This window comes from Schistocerca nitens, chromosome 1, assembly GCF_023898315.1.
Source record: "Schistocerca nitens isolate TAMUIC-IGC-003100 chromosome 1, iqSchNite1.1, whole genome shotgun sequence".
NCBI lineage: Eukaryota > Metazoa > Arthropoda > Insecta > Orthoptera > Acrididae > Schistocerca > Schistocerca nitens.
The window spans coordinates 55,449,291-55,474,204 of NC_064614.1; the positions used below are offsets into that span (position 1 = coordinate 55,449,291).

Consider the following 24,914-nt stretch of genomic DNA (forward strand, 5'->3'; position numbering starts at 1 on the left):
TGTTCCTTCTGCGATACTGCAGAAAGACTTCGCAGTAGTGTAGCTACTGTACACAATTGCTGGCAGTGGTTGTCACGGGAATGAATAGTCACAAGAAGACCACGCTCTGGATGGCCATGTGGCACTACCGAGAGGGGAGACCATTGTGTTCGGCAACTGACTCTGGTGCACTGTACAGAATCTGCAGCAGCAATCTGATGAGCAGTTGGCTCCCAGTGACACAACAAACTGCTACAAATCAGTTACTTCAAGGACAGCTCCGAGCCAGATGCCCTGTAGCAAGCATTCCACTGACCCCAAACCACTGCCATTTGCAACTTCGGCGGTGTCAAGTGAGAGTTCATTGGAGGGCAGGGCAGAAGTCTGTTGCATTTTCTGATGAAAGCTGGTGCTGCCTCGGTGTCAGTGATGGCCATGTGTTGGTTAGGAGGCAGCCAGTTGAGGGCCTGCAACCTACCTGTCTGCATTCTAGACACTCTGGACCTGCATCTCGAGTTATGTTCGGTGGCATGATTTCGTATGACAGCAGGAGCACTGTCATGATTATCCCACACATCCTGAATGCAAAACTGTGTGTCATCCGGTAATTCAATCTATTGTGCTGCCATTAATGAACAGCATTCCAGGGGGTGTTTTCCAACAGGATAATGCCTGCCCACATACTGCTATTGTACCGCAATATACTTTACAGTGTGTCAACAGGATCCCTTGGCCTGCTCGATCACCATTTCTGCCTTAAATTGAGCATATATGGGACACCATCGGATGTCAACTCCAGCGTCATCTACAACTAGCATTAACCATCCCTGTATTGATTGTCTGAGCGCAACAGGCATGAAACTCCATCTTGCAAAATGACTTCTGGCACTTGTACAACACAATCCGTACACATTAGCACACAACATTCTGGCAGTTACACAGGTTATTAATGTACCAGCATTTCACATAAGCAATGGCGTAGCTTGCTTACATTAACCTGTGATCTTGCAGTGTTAAGACATTTAATATGTTACCTAGACAAATGTATTCCCAAAATTCCATTACTCTACATTAATTATTTTTTGGTGTTGCAAATTTTTTTCTGTCAGTGTGCACACATTTAATATTTGATGAAGCAGTTTCAGCCATACTTTATTATATTAAATATTGGAATGTAAGAAAAATCTTAGAAATATGAATAAAATATTTTGAGACTGAACTGTTTTTAATTTACTTCTATGTATGGTCGATATGATAAAAGGGATTGAATACCCAGGTGTATGATATATAGGACAAAGAAGTAGAAAGTACAGAAAAAATTGGTCATTTGATAACACCACATATGTGCCAAGATACGTGTACCGAAGAACAACAACAACAACAACACAATTAAGTAAAACAGAAGAATAGGTCACGAGTATATTTCAACCTCGCAACCAATGGGAGGATTAGGTCCATGTCTGGTGGATATTTGCAGAATGTAGCACATGTCAAACGGGCTGGATAGTGACCCTTCACATCCTCTAAACAGCTACTGCTCAAGCAACTAATCTCTCGAAGCCAAAAAGAGGAAAGAAAGGGCTCCTAATTATGGGAGATTAGATGTCTAATGTACTTTCTTAGAGATAAAAAGTATCATGGGAGGGAATGGAACTGGCATGTAATTGTTATACATTTCAGGAGGAATTATTCACCGAGTAGAGTGCCATCTTGAGAGCAAAAGAAAGGATGGGGTGCAGACAGCTGTACATATTGTTTTATCACTTATAATCTGAACCCACTATTCCAGAGACTGGCAAATATGATGAAACAACTAGCCTCATTCTGGCAGTTTCAAGATGGGTGGCAGTCTACTGTACTGTCCTCAGGATGATCTGGGCTGAACTATAGGATGGAGAATTTTAGGCTTCCCATCAATAGCTCAGGTGTGCACTAGACATCAGGGCTAGCCTATTAATTGGCAGAAAGTGTGTATAGTGACCATGGGGATTTTTTAGTTAACAAAATTGTGAGAACCGCAAATAAACTCACATGACTCCGTAAATCAAATAAAGAATCAAATCACACATTAGATGAACAGCAATGTCATGAACATAGATGACAAGTGCCAAATTTTTCATAGAACACAGAACTCTTCCAAAAAAAGTATGTGCACCTTAATTATACCTGAGTTGACTGAAATCAGAGGTACAAAGCTTAAAATTTTGTTAATGAGATTTGAATATGTATTTGGACAGCAAACAAAAACATTAGGTCTGTTCAGGTAAAAACTGAATCTGACATAATTTATTTGGACTTAATAAGGGGTCACGATGTGCTCAGATTAGTAATTAGATGCTTTAGTAATCAACAGATTCAACTACAACTTGAAATCTTTCAAAGACGTTCTAAGTTCAATAGCAAGGAAGTGCCCCAAACATACAATATCTACATACTCAGCAGTATTCAATTAAGTCATGCAACAGTACTCAATAGATTCTCCTACATTAGTCTTAGACAACTAACTCAATAGCTGGCAAGCAACAGAAATAATTGAGATTTTAAATATTGCCATACCAGTTGCAAGAATTTTCTTTCTTTTACTTAGTTGTGGAGTTTCCAGTCTTCCTCATGTACAAATAAATAAATAATTTAGATCTTTTATCATCAGTAAAGAGAATAGTAGCAGATCATAGCAGATAGTAGATAGTAAAGAGATAGGATACCATTAGTATTACGTTGACAATAGTTACCAAAGCAAGAAGTCTACTATGGCACACTTTATATTTGCAACACCCAATTAGTAATATCCAATGCCTCACCTACAAAATTACATAAGAAAAGTTACAGTTCCAAGTTTTTGACGCGTCACCCATTTAGGACAGTAATAATATTTCCCATTTATAGATGTAACAGCAATAGCAGAAAAAAGGTTTCTGACTGACTAAATTGTCTTCACCAAGTGCTGCAAGCACATGTAAGACCACTAGAACAGTCATCAAAATAATGAATGTTGCTGTTGTTGTTGTTATCTTCAGTCCTGAGACTGGTTTGATGCAGCTCTCCATGCTACTCTATCCTGTGCAAGCTTCTTCATCTCCCAGTACCTACTGCAACCTACATCCTTCTGAATCTGCTTAGTGTATTCATCTCTTGGTCTCCCTCTACGAGTTTTACCCTCCACGCTGCCCTCGAATGCTAAATTTGTGATCCCTTGATGCCTCAGAACATGTCCTACCAACGAATCCCTTCTTCTAGTCAAGTTGTGCCACAAACTCCTCTTCTCCCCAATTCTATTCAATACCTCTTCATTAGTTATGTGATCTACCCATCTAATCTTCAGCATTCTTCTGTAGCACCACATTTTGAAAGCTTCTATTCTCTTCTTGTCCAAACTATTTATCGTCCATGTTTCACTTCCATACATGGGTACACTCCATACAAATACTTTCAGAAACGCCTTCCTGACACTTAAATCTATACTCGATGTTAACAAATTTCTCTTCTTCAGAAATGCTTTCTTTGCCATTGCCAGTCTACATTTTATATCCTCTCTGCTTCGACCATCATCAGTTATTTTGCTCCCCAAGTAGCAAAACTCCTTTACTACTTTGTCTCATTCCCTAATCTAATTCCCTCAGCATCACCCAACTTAATTCGACTACATTCCATTATCCTTGTTTTGCTTTTGTTGATGTTCATCCTATATCCTCCTTTCAAGACACTGTCCATTCCGTTCAACTGCTCTTCCAGATCCTTTGCTGTCTCTGACAGAATTACAATGTCATCGGCGAACCTCAAAGTTTTTATTTCTTCTCCATGGATTTTAATACCTACTCCAAATTTTTCTCTTGTTTCCTTCACTGCTTGCTCAGTATACAGATTGAATAACATCGGGGAGAGGCTACAACCTTGTCTCACTCCCTTCCCAACCACTGCTTCCCTTTGATGTCCCTCGACTCTTATAACTGCCATCTGGTTTCTGTACAAATTGTAAATAGCTTTTCGCTCCCTGTATTTTACCCCTGCCACCTTCAGAATTTGAAAGAGAGTATTCCAGTCAACATTGTCAAAAGCTTTCTCTAAGTCTACAAATGCTAGCAATGTAGGTTTGCCTTTCCTTAATCTAGCTTCTAAGATAAGTTGTAAGGTCATTATTGCCTCACGTGTTCCAATATTTCTACGGAATCCAAACAGATCTTCCCTCGAGGTCGGCTTCTACTAGTTTTTCCATTCGTCTGTAAAGAATTCGCATTAGTATTTTGCACCCGTGACTTATTAAACTGATAGTTCGGTAATTTTCACACCTGTCAACACCTGCTTTCTTTGGTATTGGAATTATTATATTCTTCTTGAAGTCTGAGGGTATTTTGCCTGTCTCATACATCTTGCTCACCAGACGGTAGAGTTTAGTCAGGACTGGCTCTCCCAAGGCTGTCAGTAGTTCTAATGGAATGTTGTCTACTCCCGGGGCCTTGTTTCGACTCAGGTCTTTCAGTGCTCTGTCAAACTCTTCACGCAGTATCGTATCTCCCATTTCATCTTCATCTACATCCTCTTCCATTTCCATAATATTGTCCTCAAGTACATCGCGCTTGTATAGACCCTCTATATACTCCTTCCACCTTTCTGCTTTCCTTTCTTTGCTTAGAACTGGGTTTCCATGGGAGCTCTTGAAGTTCATGCAAGGGGTTCTCTTATCTCCAAAGGTCTCTTTAATCTTCCTGTAGGCATTATCTATCTTACCCCTAGTGAGATAAGCCTCTACATCCTTACATTTGTCCTCTAGCCATCCCTGCTTAGCCATTTTGCACATCCTGTCGATCTCATTTTTGAGACGTTTGTATTCCTTTTTGCCTGCTTCATTTACTGCATTTTTGTATTTTCTCCTTTCATCAATTAAATTCAGTATTTCTTCTGTTACCCAAGGATTTCTACTAGCCCTCGTCTTTTTACCTACTTGATCCTCTGCTGCCTTTACTACTTCATCCCTCAAAGCTACCCATTCTTCTCCCACTGTATTTCTTTCCCCCATTCTTGTCAATTGTTCCCTTATGCTCTCCCTGAAACTCTGTACAACCTCTGGTTACTCAGTTTTTCCAGGTCCCATCTCCTTAAATTCCCACCTTTTTGCAGTTTCTTCAGTTTTAATCTACAGTTCATAACCAATAGATTGTGGTCAGAGTCCACATCTGCCCCTGGAAATGTCTTACAATTTAAAACCTGGTTCCTAAATCTCTGGCTTACCATTATATAATTTATCTGAAACCTGTTAGTATCTCCAGGCTTTTTCCATGTATACAACATTCTTTTATGATTCTTGAACCAAGTGTTAGCTATGATTAAGTTGTGCTCTGTGCAAAATTCTTACCCCCAATCCATATTCACCTACTATGTTTCCTTCTCTCCCTTTTCCTACTGACGAATTCCAGTCACCCATGACTATTAAATTTTCATCTCCCTTCACTATCTGAATAATTTCTTTTATTTCATCATACATTTCTTCAATTTCTTCGTCATCTGCAGAGCTAGTTGGCATATAAACTTGTACTACTGTAGTGGGCGTGGGCCAGGGTGCGATTTGTACTTTTACCAGTGGGGGGGGGGGGGATGTCTTCGGGGGTTATTAGAATTATATATGTTACCAGCCTGGACCGTGGCGTTACGCATGGTTAAATAGCTATTTATAAATAGATGTTAATGCCGAAACTCACTATTCACGCATATGCACTATCAGAAAAGCCATCCCTTGTCATATCTTTAAAAGTACATTATAGGTAAAGCTTATTTACAAAATCCTCTACATACAGGTATACGAGGGGAATTCAAAAAGTAGAGGCACATTTGTGAAAAGCTGTACTTATTCTGATGATAGAAAACTGAAACCTATTAATAGTTCTAGGCTCGCAGTCCGGAACCGTGCGACTGCTATGGTCGCAGGTTCGAATCCTGCCTCGGGCATGGATGTTTGTGATGTCCTTAGGTTAGTTAGGTTTAAGTAGTTCTAAGTTCTAGGGGACTAATGACCACAGCAGTTGAGTCCCATAGTGCTCAGAGCCATTTGAACCATTTTTTTATTAATAGTATTAATAGTAAGACTTACTAAAAACTTTCAGTATTCGGCTCCACAAATTTAAATTATATGTAAAATATTACTCCAGTGCTTGGGAAATAAACATCCCAGGTTGGGACGCATGAACTAAAACCAGAGGAGGGGATGGTCTGATGCAGAGGGGGTGAAATCCCCCCCTGCAATTCGCACACTGGCGTGGGCTTCGTGTCTATCTTGGCCACAATAATGCGTTCACTATGCTGTTTGTAGTAGCTTACCCGCATTCCTATTTTCCTATTCATTATTAAACCTACTCCTGCATTACCCCTATTTGATTTTGTGTTTATAACCTTGTATTCACCTGACCAGAAGTCTTGTTCCTCCTGCCACCGAACTTTACTAATTCCCACTATATCTAACTTTAACCTATCCATTTCCCTTTTTAAATTTTCTAACCTACCTGCCCGATTAAGGGATCTGACATTCCACGCTCCGATCCATAGGACGCCAGTTTTCTATCTCCTGATAACGACGTCCTCTTGAGTAGTCCCCACCCGGAGATCCGAATGGGGGACTATTTTGCCCAAGAGGACGCCATCATCATTTAACCATACAGTAAAGCTGCATGCCCTCGGGAAAAATTACTGCTATAGTTTCCCCTTGCTTTCAGCCATTCGCAGTACCAGCACAGCAAGGTCGATTTGGTTAGTGTTACAAGGCCAGATCAGTCAATCATCCAGACTGTTGCCCCTGCAACTACTGAAAAGGCTGCTGCCCCTCTTCAGGAACCACACGTTTGTCTGGCCTCTCAACAGATACCCCTCCATTGTGGTTGCACCTACAGTACGGCTATCTGTACCGCTGAGACACGCAAGCCTCCCCACCAACGGCAAGGTCCGGGGTGGGGGGGTGGGGGGGGGGGGGGGGGGAATAATGAATACAAAAGTGAAATCATTAACTGAATTGGATATTCAAATCCACAGTGTTTACTTATTGGTTTCCACTCCTTAGTATTACTGGTTTGACATACATTACATTGCAATTACTGGGTACATAAAGAAGGTTCCAACATTCTGAAAGTGAAAGTCTACAATCAATGTGTTTTACTAGTTTTGACTCATAGCAAAGTGACATTTAATTTAAATACAGTAATCGTTAAAAAAATATGGATTGCTCAAAGACCAATGAAGAGATATATGTTGTGAAAACAACCAAACAAATCAAGAAACATGCAATACATAGATATACCCGTAATATGTATGAAATGGATGTATGTGGGACATTTATAGAGATAAGTGCATGGTACATAGATCAAGCAAGCTTTTACTAAATCACAATGTATAGAAAAAGATTGTGACTACAACCTAATGGAACACAGGCAAATAACATTAGAAATGTTTTGGCTTTTATTCAGAAGTGAATGTCAAACGACTGATGGCTCTGATAGTGGCAGCATAAAGAAAAGATGTTATCTGAAGCTGTTGTTGTGTACATACTATGGGTAGGTACATCTCATCCTGCTATTGCACACTACTCTTGTGCAAGATTGGAAACAATCCAATTGTTATTGTAGTGAGCACTGCAGCTCATCTGAAATATGCTCACTTGAGCTAAGACAAGCTTCTGGAACAGATGTAAAAATCCAATCATTCTAATTTCATCCAACCACTTTGTTGTAGCCCCCTGGTTTAAGAACACAAACATTGTAATAAGGCCATGCAAGCAGTGGGTTTCACATGCCATTGTGTCAAAGGTGTACCACAAGTATGCCTAGTTAGGCAGCAATGTATTCACAACAGAAATTGCCATTTGCTATGGTGGTTTCTAACAACTGGTAGACAGCCATTTTAATGTTGGGTGACGACGACTGGCATAGCCATATCATCTAGAGTGACCATTCCATGGAGTTCATAAACCGCCACTCCACACTCCATTCTGCTCAACACTCATCAAATGGTACATGTGCAAAGGCTTACCACAATATGGTGCTTGGAACAAGGGAAAATGTCACCCGTACTGATAGTTGTAGTACATACCTGCAGTAGAGTACCCATATGTAAAAAATACACGAGAATGTGTTTCACTTGATGATCAAGTGCTGCTCAGGTAGGTGATGAGGTTATTAGTGTGTGGGAGATGATTAAATCAGATGAAGTAGGACTCCTGATACATCTACCAGTGTGTCTCAATGAAGAGCAGCACAGGTACCGATGCCGAATTATGTGTATCCATTTGTACTCCTACAGGGTCCTCAGCAACAAAATATGTCACCCCATCACTCACAAATTATGACGGAATGGTTGGAGGTACACTACAACAGAAATGTTGGTGCTTGTGAGGCCCACAGGTGACCTCATTCACAGTGAGAATATCTGGGGTGCCACTGTTTGAGGTACATGTGTCTCACAGTCAGCACTGAGTGCTGACCAATCTCCATGAGATGTGGATGGATGTTAAATAGCCTCTGATCAAGCTCTCCCCCACCCTCTCCCCCCATCCACAATACCCTTGGTGTCAGGGAACACGCCACACAGCCAACATCAAGGGAAGGGGATGCGATGTATTAGTACAGGTAAGCATATTTAAATGTCCATGAGTGTACACTCTCATGCACACTTGAAGGATGTATAGTACCTGCCAAAATTTCTTTCAGGGTGTGTATTCACTCTATAAGCCAGTGCAACTGCTTCATCTTGCATGACCTCAGTAAAACAAAGTAGTGTAATGGAGTTATAATGTGTGAGAAAGAACAGCCACTCATTTACTTTGTTTAACTTCTAATTGCATTACAACAATCCTGCTGCTAGTACGAACTAAGATAGTCTGCATCCTATTGCTTTTTATAAACTCACACACACTCATTATGCTCATCAACATCTGGAATTGTATTTGGTAAGAGATAAAGCACAGCTATATTTTTATAATGTTCTAAACATTGATGCTGATTTCAATTTAGGTAACTTAAATCTTGTTTTGCAGTAATATACCATGTCACTAGAGTTTTAACAACAGTACATGTTAATACTTATTAACAAACAGCAAAAAAGATCTCTCCAGATGCCATGATTTCAAAATCAATAATGGCATGTTTCAAAACAAATTGTAACTAGCCAATGGTAACTGCTTTTAGAAATATGTTGTACTCCTTAGAGCTATTGAGATTTAGATAGTTGAATGTAAAAGACAATAAATAAAAAGCTCTGAAAGAAAAAGACTGTCTTTAGAAAATACAGACCTGCTACCACTCATTACATAGCCAACAGCTTCAAAGGAAGCTATCTGATCAGAAGTTAGACCAATTTCTCCTCTACGAGGTATTCGTTTGCCTTCAGCAACATAAGCAGCCATGGCTGCTCCTTCTCCAGGTAACAAGGCTTTACCATAATCTTTCTGTGACAGGGTCACATGCTGTTTCTGTACAGGGCCCACTATTCCATCTTCATCATCACTGCCTGACCCATCTGCTTCTGCAAATGAGAAAAAGGTATGCTGATGGAACATTTATAAAATAAAACACTTTATTTCACAATTTTTTGAAATCAGTACCAACATACACACCCAGAGAAGGAAGCAGCACCAAAATTGAAAACATACTATCGGTATGCATTCGACAGCATGCTATACCTAACAAGTTCCAAAAAGTTGCACATTTGGAATTCTTCTGGGGCTCATATCTCGGGTTCTCTTGGTGATGGACAGGTAAGGTCAACTGTTTTGGATTTCCCTGGGGCTTGGGACCATTTCTACTCCCAACAGAAGGATTGTGTTTGTGTGACTATTCTACAGGACAGGGTCAAAGTATGAATATCACACAATCTTCCTCCTTAGCCAAATGGAATAAATCATTTGGTTCTTCTTGCATTGGATGTAGTCTATTGTGGGCATTAAGCAGCTCTGGAGGCACCATTAGTTCATGGGCAGTTGTTCAGAAACCCCCCACCCCCACACAAAAGAAAAGAAAAAAAAATTCTTAGCACCTTTTAATAGAAAAACTGAACTGCAGATTCCAGGATGGCTATGCACAGCAAGTGATTGATATCTTTACTATATACTCCTAAGATCCTGATCTCCAAGAGCCTCGAAAACTCTAATGATATATTTATTTGATTCAGAGATGCAATTTCATCCCACTTCTACACATAAAATCCGGTTTGAGGCAAGGCATTTACCTACAAGTGCCGTCTTCTCTTTATCAAAAATCTTTGTTAGTTCTTGAGCAGCTGCTTAGAGAACCCCAAAACTAATCATTTTTACCATTTTTTCGCACCAAAACCATGCTGCAGATTCCACAATGGCCATGCAGCAAATGGCTGAAATTTTTAAGGTGTATTCTTAATACATCAATCTCGAACAACATTGAAAATTTACTTGATGTCTTTGTCCACTTCTGAGGTACAGAGGTTCACAGTTACCCTACTTTTACACATAAAACACAAATGCGTGAGGCAAAAACATAGTTTATAAAGTGACATAGCACACAGAAATATTCTTAAAGTGTCTCCATTATCATCAGAAGGGTTCTGGGAACCCCGTGTTACAGTACTGAAGCAAAAGCAAAATTTTTGTGCAAGTAAAATCCTGGCTGAGGTGTAAAATTAGTTTTGCATTATTTCTGTTTCACATAAGTAAACTATCAAAATTTTACTGATGATAAGTTCCTTCTACATGAGTGACGTTCCCTGCTTTACCAGGGAAATGACGTGAAGCATCAGAAAAATGCTCCTATCAGAGCACAGAAATAGCAAATATAATCCTGTTAAAAGACTCCGGCTGACAAATGGGGTACCAGTTGCCTCATTCTACGTTCCTTGGCACGCTTAAAAATTTTCCCAGATTCTGCACGCACACATATTCATACTTTTTTATGATGAGAGTGAAGGAGAGAGTGGCAGCAGGAGAGAGACGAAAAAGTAATAAATGTAGGAAGATGGTACACAGTGGCTGTGGTATAGAGCGAGTGAAGGAGATAATGGCAATATGAGAGAAAGAGAAGAAAACAGTGGCACTGGAACTTAGTTGATAGTGATAGAACAATGCTAGGAAAGGAGTGAAGGTGATGGTGCCAGTGGGACAGGAATAAAGAGAAGGAGAAAGTGGAAGTGGGTGAGAGCCAGTGATAATGAGAGATCGAGCCTATGACAATGACAGCAAGGAAGAGAGAGACAGTGACAGTGAGAAGAGACAGTAGCAGTGGGAATGAATGAATGAGGTGGTAGCAGTAAGAGAGAGAGAGAGAGAGAGAGAGAGAGAGAGAGAGAGAGAGAGAGAGACTGTGACATATCACAACAGAACGAAGGAGACTTTAGTTGTGAGACAGGGTGTAGTGACAGTTGGAGAGAGACACAAAAGGATATGACAATGACTTTGGCTGAATGAGTGAGAGAGAATGGGTACGTGGGAATAGATGGGTATGAGCGACTTACAGTGATGGACTAGTGGGTGTGAGCAAGTTTCAGTTAGGGGAGCTCGTGGGAATGAAAGATGAACTGCATCTTAACAAGAGTATGAACATGTTTGAATGCAAAAATTTTTGAGAAAAATTTTATAGGTGCTGATGAAGGTAGAATGAGGCAGCTGGTCCCCTGTTTTTCAGTCACAGACTTTTAATCATGAGTATATTAGTCTATCTTATACTCCGATAGGAGCATTTTCCCCACTGTTATTATTTATACTACAGTGTACACTTTTACAGTTACGTAAAAGACAACAAGTTAAATTACATAAATTCCTTGCTGTAATGATAACACGTTAAGTTGCAGACAGGTACAATTAAAAGACACTTACACATTAGCTTCAGCCACAGCCTTCATCAGAAAAAGAAAGAGAAACACATACCATCCATTCACACAAGCAAGCACACCTCATGCCCACATGACCACCAGCTCCGGCAGGTCAGACCAGAATGTAAATCGGTATTCTTCAGGAGAATGCTACTTCTGCTGCTGAGAACTCAGCAGCAGAAGCATATTCTCCTGAAGATGGTGATCAGTTGGATCACCAAAATATTGAATCGCGTTGATTTTAGGATCCAACAGCAAGCCCAAAGAGACTCCACCACATTATTCTCACAATACCATAGATTATTCTCACAATACCATACCCCCATTTCATCTTCATTTACTTCCCCTTCTCTTTCTGTAAAATTCTCTCCAAGTTTGTTTGCCTTGTAGAGCCCCTACATATTCCTTCCACCTTTCAGCTTTCACTTCTTTGCATAGTCCTTGATTAATCTACATCTACATTTACATTAATACTCTGCAAATTATACTTATGTACCTGGCAGAGGATTCATTGACCCACCTTCACAATAGTTCTCTATAATTCCATTCTCTAACAGCACTCAGAAAAAATGAACACCTATATCTTCTCAGGCGAGATCTGATTTCACTTCTTCTATTATGATGATCGTTTCTCCCTATGGCGTCAACAAAATATTTTCACACTGGGAGGAGAAATTTGGTGACTGAAATTTCATGAGAAGATCCCGCCACAACTAGAAACAGCTTTGTTTTAATGATGTCCACCCCAAATCCTGTCTCGCATCCATGACACACTTTCCTCTATATCTTGATAATACAAAACGGGTTGCTCTTCTTTGAATTTTCTCGATTTTCTCCGTTGGTCCTATCTGGTAAGGACTCCACACTGTGCAGTACTCCTCAAGAAGTTGGACAAGTGTAGTGTAGGCAGTCTCTTCAGTAGATCTGTTGCATCTTCTAAGAGTTCTGCCAATAAATTGCAGCCTTTGGTTCACCTTCTCCACAATTTTTTGCAATTTAAGTTGTTCATAATCGTAATTCCTAAGTATTTAGCTGAATTTCCAGCCTTTAGATCTGATCGATTTATTGTGTAATCAAAGTTTAATGGATTCCTTTTAGCACTCATATGAATTACTTCACACTTTTCATTATTTAGAGTCAATTGCCATTTTTTGCACCCTACAGATATCTTTTCTAAATTGTTTTGCAGTTGGTTTTGATCTTCTGATGACTTTACTAGACAATAAATGACAGCATCATCTGCAAGCCCTCTAAGACAGCTGCTCAGATTGAGTCCTCAATTGTTTATAGTATATACAGATAAAGATAGATTCACATAAATATGAGCTCTCAATATTCATACAAGTACTTCTCTTTCCTCCAAAGGTATCTTTAAATTTGGTATAGGCCACATCTGTGTTTCCCATAGTCATGCATGCTTCTGCAGCCTTGTATTCATCCTCTAACCATTACTGCTTAGACATTTTTCATTTTCTGACAATTCCACAATTTAGACGTTTGTATTCCTTTTTGCCTTCTTGACATGCATTTTTATATTTTCTACTTTCATTTTAATTCAATATCTCCAGCCTTATCCAGAGATTTCTACTAGGACCTTTGTCTTTTTGACAATTTCATCCTCTGCTGCCATCACTATTTCATCTCCCAGAGCCAAACATTCATCTTCTATTGTATTCCTTCCCCATTATCAATCAATCATTGTCTATTTCTACCTTTGGAACTCTCAACAACAACAGACTACGGTACTGGTAGTAGAATATGTTTGAGGATATAATACGTGAATTATGAAAATTTAATTGATTGTAGGTGAAGGAAGTAGAATGTGCTGGAGAATCATTAAAATTTTACAATACGAGAATTAGTTACATTGAAATAAGAATTAGTTGTATGTGTGCTGCAGTCATTCATGTGCCATGAACACACACAAAGTGTGTGCACTTACACTGATGAGCCAAGACAGACATAATAACCACCTGCTGAATTACTTGTTTGTCCTCCTTTGGAATGAAATAAATCACTGATTCTCTGTATCAAGGATCCGGCAGCTTGTTGGTAGGTTTGTGGAGGTATGTGGCATTAGATGTCTATACACAGGCCATGTCATTTGCATTAATAACGAACCGCTGACTTGTTTACGCAGTGATGGGGCCCAATAGCAACCAAGATGGGTTTCGTAAGATTTACATCAGGAGAACCTGATCGCTGAGACACCAATGTGAGTTCACTAGAATACACCTCAGACCACTGTATCAAGGCTCTGGCTCTGAGACATAGGCAATTATACTGCTGAAAGATGACATCGCCATTGGAGAATACATATAGCATGAAGTGATGCAGGTGTTTCACAGCTGTCAGCATGTCTTCGACTACTACCATAGGTCTCATGCAAGCGCAGGAGAATGTCACCCATGAAATAGTATTGCTCCCACTAGTCTACAGGCTGTCCGTGGTGTGCTGCACATTTCAAGCTGCCACTAAACTTGATGACAGCATTCGTGGAGATGGCCACTGACGTTTTTTAGCAAAAATTTTATTCACCCAAAGCACTGACACATTTCCATTGATCGATGGTCGAATCCTGATGGTCCCATGCTCACTGCAATCGTAATTAATGATGCAGAACTCCATGCTCAAAATTGTATGACAAACTATGTGCTAAACGGTGTGCTACAAACACTTGTGTGTACACCAGCATTGTGCTCTTTCAGCAGAGATACCAGAGGTCACCATCTATCCTACTTCACAGAGCAGACAAGCCTCCAAATCCCACATTCTGTGAAGAGTTGTGGTCGTCAAACCATTTAGCAAGCACATACTGGTATATTCACTGTCCTTCTACCTCTTTCCATATGTGCTCACGACAGTAATATGCGAACATTCGACCAGCTTTGCCATTTTTGAGATACTCATTCACGGGATCTGAGTAATAATCTCTGAGTAATAACAATCTGCCCTTTGTCAAACCCACTTGTCTCAATGGATTTCCCCATTTGCAGCCCATATCTTCGCTAGCATGATCCCTCGTCCGTGCCTGCTCTGCTTACATACTTTTGCTATCATGTCACGTGCCTGCAATGCCACCAGGTGGCATCCATCATCGCAGGAGCAGTGGTAACACTGTTTTGACTTATAAGTGTACCGAGAGGTGACACAAAATTAACAGTTGAATTAGTAAACAGCCAAATTTTTCCTTTAAGTAAACTCGAGTCATAACTGGAGTCTTTTCTGGCATCATTTATGTGGTGAGCTTAGGAATAAAATTTAATTCCATCACCAATTTTTATGTTAAGAGCATTTCTTCAAGAAGCACGTGCAGGAAATAATAACTGAATTTATGCCAAAAATTAAAATTGGGAATTTCAACTGTTCAAAAGAATTATGGAAACAGGTGTCTCAATGTCCGGAACATTAAATCTATTTCGATACCAGCAGTACCTGTGGACATATTGCATGGCTTGAGTTCTTTGCTTTCAATGTAGGCAACAATTAAAATAATTCACCATGTATTTGATGTGTAATGCATTACAGTGTCAGAGACCCCCGTTATAACCCCAAATGAAGGCCGATATCTGGCCACCTCTGCGCTGCAGCATCACATGGATGCCACAGAGCATGATCTCAGAACAGCCACTGGAACCACTGTGTCAGATCAGACCTGTAATGAACAAGTTATGAGAAAGGACCTTATTACCCAGATGTCCTGTTCGAGTGCCCCACTTGACACGACAACACCTTGCAGCTCACCTTCAGTTCTGACGTTCCCATTTATACCAGCAACGTCATCAGTGGCAAAACATGTTATTCACAGGGGAGTCCAGATATCCTCTGATGCAAGGTGACGGCCATGTTCAGGTGGGCGCAGAGACCCCATAGTGAGTGATATCTGCCAAACACTGTCTAGGAAATTGACAAATTTCCAATGTTCTGTGATGATGCGGGGAAGCTTCAGTTTTGACAGCCACAAGATACTGTTGTGATCCATGACTGGGTTACCACCAGGCAGTACATCTAACAGATTCTGTTAACCATGTGGTGGCATATATAATACCAGGGCCTATGCGGTGTGCATCACCAGGGAAGTCTGTCAAAGCCTGGACAATGAAGTAATGGAATGACTGGCAGTGAGTCCTGACCTTAATATCCATATGCAGGATATGCTTGGCAGAAAGGTTTGTAGTCATCCTGTTCCCCCACAGACTCTTCAAGATCTTACACGGGCTACATCTACATCTACATCCATACTCCGCAAGCCACCCAACGGTGTGTGGCGGAGGGCACTTTACGTGCCACTGTCATTACCTCCCTTTCCTGTTCCAGTCGCGTATGGTTCGCGGGAAGAACGACTGTCTGAAAGCCTCCGTGCGTGCTCTAATCTCTCTAATTTTACATTCGTGATCTCCTCGGGAGGTATAAGTAGGGGGAAGCAATATACTCGATACCTCATCCAGAAACGCACCCTCTCGAAACCTGGCGAGCAAGCTACACCGCGATGCAGAGCGCCCCTCTTGCAGAGTCTGCCACTTGAGTTTATTAAACATCTCCGTAACGCTATCACGGTTACCAAATAACCCTGTGACGAAACGCGCCGCTCTTCTTTGGATCTTCTCTATCTCCTCCGTCAACCCGATCTGGTACGGATCCCACACTGATGAGCAATACTCAAGTATAGGTCGAACGAGTGTTTTGTAAGCCACCTCCTTTGTTGTTGGACTACATTTTCTAAGCACTCTCCCAATGAATCTCAACCTGGTACCCGCCTTACCAACAATTAATTTTATATGATCATTCCACTTCAAATCGTTCCGCACGCATACTCCCAGATATTTTACAGAAGTAACTGCTACCAGTGTTTGTTCCGCTATCATATAATCATACAATAAAGGATCCTTCTTTCTATGTATTCGCAATACATTACATTTGTCTATGTTAAGAGACAGTTGCCACTCCCTGCACCAAGTGCCTATCCGCTGCAGATCTTCCTGCATTTCGCTACAATTTTCTAATGCTGCAACTTCTCTGTATACTACAGCATCATCCGCGAAAAGCCGCATGGAATTTCCGACACTATCTACTAGGTCATTTATATATATTGTGAAAAGCAATGGTCCCATAACACTCCCCTGTGGCACGCCAGAGGTTACCTTAACGTCTGTAGACTGAAGAATGGGAACTGATACCACAGAGAGACCTCTGTAGACATATGGAGCATGCCACATAGGTGTCAGGCATAGGCAAATGATCACAGAGGCATACACGCTATTGAAGCTCTCAAATTCCAATGAAATGCACCAACATCGATGGGATGAATGATTGTTTCCATTTTGTTTTCGACACCTATAGGACATTTCTGTACTTTTTATGTGAACAATTAAGGATGTAATGATGTTTTACTGTGTACTTAATTTGTAAAAGATAAAGGTATAATTTGGTAACTTACCCAGTCCTTAATATTATTGCTCAATGGAGTATGGCAAATGCCTAAAATCACGTTCCCCTTATCTTTTGAGCAATATATTTTTCACACAAGAATAATAATTTGCCTTTTTTTCAGACTTAAATTAACCCATATCCTTATTTTTGGTGGCCTTTCATATTCCCTGACTGTTTTAAACTAAAGAAATGATTGCCTCGCAAATATGTATATAATAAAACAATGAACATGTTGTGAAAATGGTGCTAACTTATATACGAGTTTTCCATCTGTCACTAACTCAATGGGCACTTACTATTCTTTTCAACCCACTGCTCCACTGCTACCTCATCATCAGAACTTGATGAACTGCTGGAACTTTCTTTCTTCTTCTTCTTTTTCTTCTGCTTTTTATCCTTCTTTTTCTTGTGGCTGCTCTTCTAGAAAATTTTAAACAAAAATTTACTATTAAATGTTTCAAACTTAGAAATTACAATTAATGAATGTAAAGGAAATGAATATTTTGGACACTTTAACACGAGACACAAAAAATTATTTTCATTAGATGGTTAACTACAAAGATTAACAGATGACACTGTCTTTCAAATTGATGGAAGTGTGCATAAATATTCTTATCCCTTTTTGTGCAAATTGCTGTGAATATAACTAAAGAATAGGAGTAATTTCTACTCATAATAATCTCAGTATATTTACATACTTTTATGAATCACACAGTAAATATGTAAAACATTACTCTTTTTTGTTTCACTCACAAATATTAATAATTTTTGAAAACAGTATTGGAAAGCATTGATTGGATCAGATAATTTGAAAGAATAACAATGTTGATCACAAATTGTTATTAAAAGTTAAAAAAACACGAGTCAATGGTAATCAGTTTCGATCATATCTACATCCTCGTCAGAACATGCCACTGGAATGCACGAACGTAGTTCTCCTTACAGCGTAACATGTACCAAAATCATACAATCCATCTCCACAAAAAATACAGAAATATGATCACAATAAAATAGAAATTCCCGGTTGGGATATCAATATATAAGGAAAAAATAGATTGCTACTCACCATTAACATAACACGCCAATTTGCAGACAGGCACAATGAAAAGGCTGTCACACATTTAGCTTTCACACAAAGCCCTTTTTAGAAAAAGAAACACACGAACATAGACAGGCACAATGAAAAGGCTGTCACACATTTAGCTTTCACACAAAGCCCTCTTTAGAAAAACACACGAACATACATTAACACAAGCGAGCACAGCTCATGCCCACATGACCGCCATCTTCGACAGTTCCGGTCCAAGTGGCTTCGGCCGAAAGTTAGATGTGTAACAATCTTTTGGTTGTGCCTGTCTGCGACTCAGCATGTCATCTTTACGGAGAGTAGCAATCTATCTTTTTCCTTATACTGTTAATAGAATAAAAAAGTTTTTATGCCATTAAATGGTGAGCACAGACAATTAGCAGAGCACTGACAAGTGTTGGAAGACACTTCTGGCCACTGCTAAATAGTGTCAAAACAATATGTGGTATAAAGGGGAAAGCTCCGCCCCTCATCTGCTGCGTGATTTCATTGGAAGCCAGTAGTGCTTAACATACAATGATAGCGTATGTGAAAACTTTAAATAGCAATCTAGATAAAAATAAAATAAAATGATAAAAGATTACATAAATGTCAGTTGGCCATAGTGGTAATTAATTTACATTTGCAAAAGATAATTACAGACATCCATGAACAACCAATAAAATTAGTTGTAAAAATGCTAACTTGATATCTATGGGCACTGCATGAAAGTACAAACTGAGGTGTTGAAGCAAAAGTAAGCGTAGAGACACCAGCAGTTGCTGTGTGGGAATGGAACATAGAATCTCTCTATGAATAGTGTCAATGACAGAGATGTAATGGTCATTGGTCACCATGAAGACAGGGTTCGTGGCTTTGGAAGTATACATCTAAAACCCCTATCATTACAAAAGAATCTTGTAAGCTTCTGAGTTTTTTTAATTATTCAGTGTTGAGTTGCCGCAGGCCTTTAAAATCAGAAACATTTAGTTCATCACACACTGTACTATAAATTAAAGCCATACTCAACTAGCTGAATGTATTCCTTAATATATGTTAATGGTTCTAAGTCAATGGTTGCAAACTTAAAAAGCTCGATTTTTGGAAAGTATTTTTCCAAAGAAGGGGTAATTTCTCAGCCTTAATATTTGCAGTATTACGCTATGCAGTATGCTTACTTTTTACAGAGTATCAATGGTGAGAAGCTTACACTAAAAAAAAATACACTATTTCTATTAAAAAAAAACAGATTTTTTGAATTTTTACTTTCTTTGGCTTGCAATATCTTTGTTAAGGGGCCAGATAAAAATCTGAAAATTAAACACACAATAGACCTTTATGATATCACACTTCAGTATAAATTTCATCTCTGAGATTCAATGGGATGTTCGAAAAAAGAAAATTACAAACATGAGTCAAAATTACATTTCTTAATATCTGCAATATTTGGACTACAGGAATAAAGCATATCAAACAATGGAAAACCCAGGATGGAATGAAACAATACCAGAGAAGGAAAGCTGCTACTCACCATATAGTGGAGATGCTGAGTCGCGATAGGCACAATAAAAAGATTCACACAATCCAAGCTTTAGGTCATTAAGGCCTTTGTCAGCAGTACACACACACACACACACACACACACACACACACACACACACACACACACACACACACACACACGTCTGCAGTCTCAGAGAGCTGAAACTACAAGTTCCAGCTCTCTGAGACTGCAGACTTGTGTGTGTGTGTGTGTGTGTGTGTGTGTGTGTGTGTGTACTGCTGACAAAGGCCTTAATGACCGAAAGCTTTGATTGTGTGAATCTTTTTATTGTGCCTTTCGTGAATCAGCATCTCCGCCATATGGTGAGTAGTAGCTTTCCTTCTCTGGTATAGTGGAATAAAGTATATGAATATAATAGAGGGAAACATTCCACGTGGGAAAAATATATCTAAAAACAAAGATGATGTGACTTACCGAACGAAAGTCCTGGAAGGTCGATAGAAACACAAACAAACACAAACATACACATGAAATTCTAGCTTTCGCAACCAATGGTTGCTTCGTCAGGAAAGAGGGAAGGAGAGGGAAAGACGAAAGGATGTGGGTTTTAAGGGAGAGGGTAAGGAGTCATTCCAATCCCAGGAGCGGAAAGACTTACCTTAGGGGGAAAAAAGGACGGGTATACACTCGCACATACACACATATCCATCCGCACATACACAGACACAACCATTTACAAATGTCTGCTTGTGTCTGTGTATGTGCGGATGGATATGTGTGTGTGTGTGTGTGCGCGAGTGTATACCCGTCCTTTTTTCCCCCTAAAGTAAGTCTTTCCGCTCCCGGGATTGGAATGACTCCTTACCCTCTCCCTTAAAACCCACATCCTTTCGTCTTTCCCTCTCCTTCCCTCTTTCCTGACGAAGCAACCGTTGGTTGCGAAAGCTAGAATTTCATGTGTATGTTTGTGTTTCTATCGACCTGCCAGCACTTTCGTTCGGTAAGTCACATCATATTTGTTTTTAGGAATAAAGTATATCAATTATATAATTTAAACACACGAAAACACATGAAATTAAAGTGACGAATGGTTATTTGTTGAAACAATCCTCTGCAGAAAGTTTCAGCAGGTTAGGAGACAGGATCTGCAAGTGTGTATAGGCTCACAGACAAACCTGTACAAGTCTTTGTGTTGTCTTCCCTCTTCCACCAACATCTGTTCACTCACACACAGTTAACAATGAGCTCTTGAGGTGTGCAGTTTAACCATGGAGTCTCAGTGTTCTACTGGTGCTCTTATTAATGAAGCTTGCCACAAAAGTGTGTATGGAGTGCTTCTTAAAGACATTTTACTTCAATTGAAGATTACAGTGAAGAAGAAAAAGTGTTGTTTCACTTAAAAGTTGACTCAAAAGGTTAATTCAACTTGCAAGTACCATGAAATTAAGTTCTTAAAGAAACTTCATCATCCTTTGGCCAGTATTGCTTGGAACCTTTTAAGAAACATAAGCCTGTAACAAAAGGTCTGGGTGAAATAACGTTTGATCATTATTCTAAAAATAAAATCCCTTTTATCAGTATAATACTAGGATAGTCATTGTGTCTAACATGTTATTCTAAGATATTTGTCACTAACAAAGAAAGGGATAGTGATAGTTCAGATAAATAATGTTGTCATTCAAGAGCGAGCTATTAAAAAAGTGGATTTAGCCTGTGAAATACTGTGTGTATTGCCTGCTAGTAAAATTAAAAAAACTAAGTGAAGAAAAAAGACCTTTTGCAATGAATGCAAAAACTGAAAAGTGGCAACTACTGTCAAAAAGCATTTGGAAGTTCGATTTCAAAAGAAAAGTTGCACTACACCACATGGAAGTTCTAATTTCATAATGAAAACACGATCGAAAAGATTATTAGGTTCCACAAAGATGACAATAACAGCTATTTGATGCCTCATAAAAAATATTGTTTCTGTGAAAGAAAATGGTACTAAGGTTCAGAGACAAAAAGATTAATATTGTATAATTTGAATGAACTATCACTGAATTTGGCCTATAAAGATCTTTTGGAAGTTCTGGTTTGGAATATTGACAGTTACAATTGTGTGGTCATGGGAAAATGTCAAGTCTGTCGAGGCACACAAGCTTTACTTGATGTGTTTGAAGAATATGAAGATGATAATTTGATGCCTGACAATACACAATACAAACAATGGGTGACACAAGACAGAATGGAAAAAGTGGTAATTACAAAACCACAAGAAGAGTTATCTGAAGTGTTAATAGCTAACCTTCAAAGCCTGAAAATACACATCACTTTATTGCCACAGTTCAGGGTAAATTTCTGAAAGGCAAAAAGCAAACCTTGGCAGTTGATGAATGCTTAATTCTTGCCGACTTTCCTGAAAACTATTCCTTTACAAGGGCACCACTGGGTAAACAAACAGGACACAGTTCATCCCTTTGTATTCTATTATGAAGATCAAGATTACTGAGTGTTTGAATAAATTATAATTTATGACCCCTTAACAACTGATGTTATCACTTGAAACAGTCATCACAGTCTCTCTGTGGGAATTATTTAATAAGATTAACTGCATGGAAAGTTTGTTGGAAAAGTAAGGAGTGACTGCAACCAAATATAGCATGCCTGGAGGAATACCGACAGAGACATTATACGTGGAGACCTATGACACGGATGTTGCATCCTGCAACAATCTTTGGATCAGAAGCCTGATCGGCAGCATCTACCTATGTGTGGTGAGTGAATCAAACATTTTTAGCAGCACCTCGACTTCCAAGCAACGAGCAATAATGGGCAGGGAAAGATTGGCAGACTGTGGATAATCTCACTTTAATTATAATTTGTGTATGCAGTAGACAACTGAATAACAATGTCTAGTCAAACAGTGAATGCTACTGTTATCGATGGAGAGGACTATGTTAATCAGAACAGTGGTGATATGGATCTTGTTAATGAATCAGAACTATGTGGTAGAATTCAAAATGTTGATGCCCCGGAAAGTGAAAATACAAACATGAATGTAAACATTGAACCATGTGTGGCAGTAACAGATAACAATAGGGTTGAGGTTGCAGGAAGAGAGGACATACTGATGCAGTTTTTACAAAAAATGAATGCTGATTTTGAAGAAACTCTATTATCATGAGCACAATCTGAACAAAAACTCTGAACAAATTAAAAAATTGGCCAAAATGTTGGACTGAAAAGTAGTGAATTTTCGTAATGAGTTTTTGAGTCAGTTTAACAATTTTGCTCAGGAATGCAGGAAATCGCTTGATGAGAAACAATCAGTTTATGCATGAGGTTACAACATAGTGTCAAAAAACTGAGCAGCTGTAACTAAGATACAGAAACAAGTCAACTCACAAACCGAAGTAGTAAAACAAGCTTTATTGAGCAATGCTGTTACAAATAATGAGGTTGTTCGAGCTCATACTGCATGTGAGGAAAATATGAAATCAGTCATTAAAGTAGTATCAGGTGTGCAACAACAATGTTCTGATCTAGAATCAAAAATACAGACACAGGAAGGCACAGTGAAAGAATGTAAGAATATCCCATACCCCAGCAGATACAAACATTATCCGGAAGGAAAAAGAAATGTTAATGCAAGAAAATCGTGGTACAGGTAATTGTAAAAATCTTGTTAACAATGTGCTTGATGAAGGGCAGTTTAAAGAATTTGTCTCATATAAAAGATTATATCTTGTGGATTTCATGAAACAATTTAAAGTTGTATTTGTACAAATTCAAAATGAATCAGAAAACATCGATACTTGTGTAAGATATGGTAAATCTTGTGTCCGACCAGTATACTACATTTGTAGACTTTGAAAGTGTTTTTCTCAGCAAGAGAAATTATTTGCTAAACATAATTATGTTCGGCATGAGGGATTGATGCATGACTTTCTTCAAAAACACTGGAAGCACAATAGTTAGCAGACAATCCTATTAGTTGATCATAATTTTGAAAAAGCAATTACCATGGAAAGTAGGGAAACAACGTTGCAAGCATTGGATGTTTTTGATGAATTATTATGAGTTGTTGATCATTTAGAAGAAATAAATAATGAAGGAATGTCGAGAGGATCAAAGCAAGATTTGACTCGTCGTAATCAACATTTTCAATGAAATGATGCACTGAGACAAGATAATTACAGGCGTCAATTGTGGGACTAACAACACGATAATCAACACCAACACAATGACGTGTGGAGATGAACATTGAGAACTTATCGGCATAATGATGACAAAATTCGAAACACTGAGAGGAGAGAAAATAATTTTGGTGGGCATAACCCACAGACAGTAGAAGATGGAAGAGTTGGGGATTGTTCGCCACTCAGAGATACGGATGACAGACATTGACAAAACGTGCAATCTATAATTAATTTCAGATGAGACTGCTCCAAAATGTCTGAAAAGTCTAACAGTTCAAATAGGAGACTACAAATAATATTAGGGCTGAACTATTGAGAGAATATACACATGATGTAGATGAAGTGTTGAATCCAGGATTGAACTTAGTGTAAGTGGTAAGAAAATTACAGCAATTTTAGATACTGGCTGTGATACTACAGCGATGTCTACAAGTTTATATGAACAGCTTCGTGGAATAGAAGAGGTGCCAGTTTTCCCTGTCAATAGTGTACATATCATTACAGCAACTGGGCACAGAAGTCACACTGTTACTGGACAGGCACTCATTAGCTGCAAGATTTGAGACAGACATTTTGATGTGGTGGTACTGATTCTTGATTCTTTGACTGTGGACTAGATTTTTGGCAACGACTGGCTGGCAGAAAGAAGATATAAGATTGATTATGGAACAGAATGTTTAAGTGTTTGTGATGGGGATGATAAATCGGAGGTTAATTTCGCTGGTTTAGTGCAAGAAAAGGAGAACCCCGAACGTGTCTGCAGATTAGAAATTAGTGCAATTCTGAAGAAAACCGATAATGATATTGAAGCGCCAGTATGTATGAAAAATAATGCACCCAAAGAAAAGGAACAAGAAGTTTGAGATGTCATATCAAAAATTCAGGAGGAAGTAGAAGACTTAAGTAACTTGCCCGCTTCTCATCAAGAAGAATGACAAGAAGT

General features: G+C 39.1%; 1 protein-coding gene across 1 annotated transcript in view; it reads right to left on the minus strand.

Moving 5' to 3' along the window:
* Positions 1-24,914, minus strand: part of LOC126241178 (NKAP family protein CG6066) — a 69,635-nt gene that overhangs the window by 14,187 nt on the left and 30,534 nt on the right. The window contains exons 3-4 of the mRNA XM_049947985.1: positions 17,517-17,640; positions 9,246-9,477 (exon numbers count right to left, since the gene is read on the minus strand). Of these exons, the coding sequence (XP_049803942.1) occupies positions 9,246-9,477; positions 17,517-17,640 (356 nt within the window). The remainder of the gene's footprint in view (positions 1-9,245; positions 9,478-17,516; positions 17,641-24,914) is intronic.